Genomic DNA, 4,724 nt, shown 5'->3' on the forward strand with positions numbered 1-4,724 from the left:
ATACATGTATATATACAGTATTATATGGAAAGATGTAGAATGTTTGTCAAGGAGGATGTTGCATGTGTACATAAAAGCTGAGGTGTCATAATGTGGATGTCCAGCAGAGGGCGCACTCACACGCGAGCTTCCATGGAGGCGAGCGAGCAGCGATCATCTTTGATGACGTCATCGCTTCTTTTTCTCCGCCGCTTTGTCGTCTTTTGTCACTTTTCTCTTCTTCTGTGCGATATGAGGACTCTTCTTGCTTCACTCTTTTCTCTTGCTCGGACAACTTGTGCTATCAGGTGTTATCAATAAAATGGCGATTGAAGCAGACCAAGTCACCCTTTTTTTATTTTTTTAAACTATGTTGCAACCAGCTGGCTTACTCAACTGCAGAGAGTACCGTACACAAATGTAACACTTTCAACACAATACTATTTTAATTACTGTACTATTTTCCAAGTGGTTCCATAGTGGATCTAACATAATAGTGAGAGTCCAGTCCATAGTGGATCTAACATAATAGTGAGAGTCCAGTCCATAGTGGATCTAACATAATAGTGTGAGAGTCCAGTCCATAGTGGATCTAACATAATAGTGTGAGAGTCCAGTCCATAGTGGATCTAACATAATAGTGTGAGAGTCCAGTCCATAGTGGATCCAACATGATAGTGTGAGATAGAGTGGTTAAAAGTGTCCACTATCACTGTCCCATAAAGCCACGTTTCCAAACCAGCTATTTAGCTATTTTGGGCTTGTTGGCTTATAAATTTTAGTGCTTTCAGTCCTACAATTAAAGACGTTTTGTGGTATTTTTTCCTCTCCCAACATGACCCTCCCCCACCACACAACCTCCAAAAGTAAAGGTGTGGTCGCAGCTTCAAAAGCAACAGTTCCAGAAGGACTGTTTCAGGGCAGTCTTGGACTCTTACAGCGTTTGGAGCAGATAGATGAAGTCACATCATTGTTGACATCAGACCTCTTTCATGATGGCAGCTGAGGGAGGATCATGAGGACCTGGCTGGTCCATAGTGGTCTGTCTTCCAACAAGGTGAAACTGAGTACAGTCCGCACATCTGATGCCACCCGAACGCCTCCCTAGGGAGGTGTTTAGGGCACGTCCGACCGGTAGGAGGCCACGGGAAAGACCCAGGACACGTTGGGAAGACTATGTCTCCCGGCTGGCCTGGGAACGCCTCGGGATCCCCCGGGAGGATCTGGACCAAGTGGCTGGGGAGAGGGAAGTCCTTTGCCCTGCTTCTTCTCCCCCTTCAGCCGTCACATCCTTGGCTGACACATCCCAGCGTCAGACTGTTGGCATTCTTCAAATGTGCTAGCTTGCCGAGGCATGTTCACCGCAAACACCCCACCCCCCTCTCGTCCTCCTTCTCCCCTCAACCTCCGGACAAACACCCCATCCCCCCTCTCGTCCTCCTTCTCCCCTCAACCTCCGGACAAACACCCCACCCCCCTCTCGTCCTCCTTCTCCCCTCAACCTCCGGACAAACACCCCACCCCCCTCTCGTCCTCCTTGTCCCCTCAACCTCCGGACAAACACCCCAACCCCCTCTCGTCCTCCTTCTCCCACTCAACCTCCGGACAAACACCCCACCCCCTCTCGTCCTCCTTCTCCCCTCAACCTCCGGACAAACACCCCACCCCCCTCTCGTCCTCCTTCTCCCCTCAACCTCCGGACAAACACCCCACCCCCCTCTCGTCCTCCTTGTCCCCTCAACCTCCGGACAAACACCCCACCCCCCTCTCGTCCTCCTTCTCCCCTCAACCTCCGGACAAACACCCCACCCCCTCTCGTCCTCCTTCTCCCCTCAACCTCCGGACAAACACCCCACCCCCCTCTCGTCCTCCTTCTCCCCTCAACCTCCGGACAAACACCCCATCCCCCCTCTCGTCCTCCTTCTCCCCTCAACCTCCGGACAAACACCCCATCCCCCCTCTCGTCCTCCTTCTCCCCTCAACCTCCGGACAAACACCCCACCCCCCTCTCGTCCTCCTTCTCCCCTCAACCTCCGGACAAACACCCCACCCCCCTCTCGTCCTCCTTCTCCCCTCAACCTCCGGACAAACACCCCACCCCCCTCTCGTCCTCCTTGTCCCCTCAACCTCCGGACAAACACCCCACCCCCCCTCTCGTCCTCCTTCTCCCCTCAACCTCCGGACAAACACCCCACCCCCCTCTCGTCCTCCTTCTCCCCTCAACCTCCGGACAAACACCCCACCCCCCTCTCGTCCTCCTTCTCCCCTCGAACCTCCGGACAAACACCCCACCCCCCTCTCGTCCTCCTTGTCCCCTCAACCTCCGGACAAACACCCCACCCCCCCTCTCGTCCTCCTTCTCCCCTCAACCTCCGGACAAACACCCCACCCCCCTCTCGTCCTCCTTCTCCCCTCAACCTCCGGACAAACACCCCACCCCCTCTCGTCCTCCTTCTCCCCTCAACCTCCGGACAAACACCCCACCCCCCTCTCGTCCTCCTTGTCCCCTCAACCTCCGGACAAACACCCCACCCCCCTCTCCCCTCAACCTCCGGACAAACACCCCACCCCCCTCTCGTCCTCCTTCTCCCCTCAACCTCCGGACAAGAAACATCTGCTTTAACGTCAATGAGTCAAAATGAAAGAGCAAGAATGCGGGTGACGAGAGCAAGAGAGGCACAAAGTCAATGTTGATACTAATAAGTCATAATAACATTGATCATTGTATTTAAATGTGTATACAGTAGTGCTGGGTGATACATGGAATATACTGGATACATCGTAAGTTTGTCTCTGTGCGATATAGAAAATGACTATATGGTGATACTTTTAGCTGCGGGCATTACACTACAGGCTCTTATCACTCTTTCTTGTCTCTCCTTCTCACAGAGACATAAAACAAGTAGTGTATGTGAGAGCATTTCAGTAGTGTATGTGAGAGCATTTCAGTAGTGTATGTGAGAGCATTTCAGTAGTGTATGTGAGAGCATTTCAGTAGTGTATGTGAGAGCATTTCAGTAGTGTATGTGAGAGCATTTCAGTAGTGTATGTGAGATCATTTCAGTAGTGTATGTGAGAGCATTTCAGTAGTGTATGTGAGAGCATTTCAGTAGTGTATGTGAGAGCATTTCAGTAGTGTATGTGAGATCATTTCAGTAGTGTATGTGAGAGCATTTCAGTAGTGTATGTGAGAGCTTTTCAGTAGTGTATGTGAGAGCATTTCAGTAGTGTGTATAAGAGTGTTTCAGTAGTGTATGTGAGAGCATTTCAGTAGTGTATGTGAGAGCATTTCAGTAGTGTATGTGAGATCATTTCAGTAGTGTATGTGAGAGCATTTCAGTAGTGTATGTGAGAGCATTTCAGTAGTGTGTATAAGAGTGTTTCAGTAGTGTGTGTGAAAGAAAAACATTTCAGTAGTTTATGTGAGAGCATTTCAGTAGTGTATGTGAGATCATTTCAGTAGTGTATGTGAGAGCATTTCAGTAGTGTATGTGAGAGCATTTCAGTAGTGTATGTGAGAGCTTTTCAGTAGTGTATGTGAGAGCATTTCAGTAGTGTCTATAAGAGTGTTTCAGTAGTGTGTGTGATATATCTGCGGTCCTCTCCAAGGTTTCTCATAGTCATTCACATTGACATCCCACTGGGTTGTGAGTTTTTCCTTGCGCTTATGTGGGCTCTGAACCGAGGATGTCATTGTGGCTTGTACAGCCCTTTGAGACACTTGTGATTTGGGGCTATATAAATAAACATTGATTGATTGATTGATTGATTGATTGAGTAGATTGGGAATTTTTTAACCAAGCTTTTCTTGCGTAATACCCGAGTTTGAGAGCCCTGCTGTATTGTGTCATGAAGTTATTGTCAATACCAGCCCTGCTATTCATCGTATGATTAAAATTGTTTACAAGTTTCAACATTTTCCATCTTAAAAAAATTAAAATCATTCATATTTTTGTATTTATTTGATATTTGCAACAATACGTTAGTAGTAGTATTATAATTTTATGAGTATCTCTTCAGAAAATGTCTTGCAGTCTTTGCCACGTTCCTCTTTTGGAACACCTGCATTCACTTTCGTGCTGCTTCATAAGGAAAGCGAGATATTCTAAGCGTCTCTGGGTGTGATGCGGTGATGCAAACTAGAAGCACAATAACACCTTTTCTGTTGACGGAATCAACACTTTGATAGAGTTCAAGCAGGCCTTGCTGTCCCCGACGGGAAAGTCCAATATTTAGTCTCCATCTTATTGCACATGCTGGAATGAGCAACATGTGAGCCGCTGCTAGTTATGTCACGTTGGCCTGCTGGAATAACCAACATGTTACGTCACGTTGGCCTGCTTCAAACATCCTCCATTGGTTCCCCGAGCAGGGGAGCTGCCAGCATTTCCACACGTGGGGTTTTTTTGTTGTTTTTTTTGCTTATCGCAGTTCAAACAGTGATAAGCGTCCACGCCGCTACAAAAATGTGCTTTTATTTTACCCGACATCTGTGACAAATGTCAGCTCGCTCAAGTTCACCGTGACATTTTGTCACATGACTTAACCCTTGTGTGATGTTCATATTGTTGTTACTTTGTGGGTCTGATGGACCCCTTGCATTTTGTGGCTTTTAATGCCTCACAATCAAACACTTTTATGTTCAAATACTAAACAGATGTTTACTTTATCCCAATAAACATCCGTTCAGTATTTTAACATAAATGTGTTTGACGTGTTTCCCTTTAGGGGACCTGTTTTTTTTG

At 47.7% G+C, this 4,724-nt stretch overlaps 1 protein-coding gene across 1 annotated transcript; it reads left to right on the forward strand.

Annotated features, from left to right (window-relative positions):
• The first annotated feature begins 1,333 nt into the window (after positions 1-1,333).
• Positions 1,334-2,602, forward strand: LOC133632076 (uncharacterized). Its single transcript, XM_062024314.1, has one exon. The coding sequence runs from the start codon at positions 1,334-1,336 to the stop codon at positions 2,600-2,602; it is 1,269 nt and encodes a 422-aa protein (XP_061880298.1).
• The last annotated feature ends 2,122 nt before the right edge of the window (positions 2,603-4,724 follow it).

Source organism: Entelurus aequoreus, linkage group LG17 (genome assembly GCF_033978785.1).
Source record: "Entelurus aequoreus isolate RoL-2023_Sb linkage group LG17, RoL_Eaeq_v1.1, whole genome shotgun sequence".
Taxonomy (NCBI): Eukaryota; Metazoa; Chordata; class Actinopteri; order Syngnathiformes; family Syngnathidae; genus Entelurus; species Entelurus aequoreus.

Excerpts from the sequence above, each read along its gene's own strand:
- LOC133632076 (XM_062024314.1), top strand. The coding sequence starts at position 1,334 with ATGTTCACCGCAAACACCCCACCCCCCTCTCGTCCTCCTTCTCCCCTC.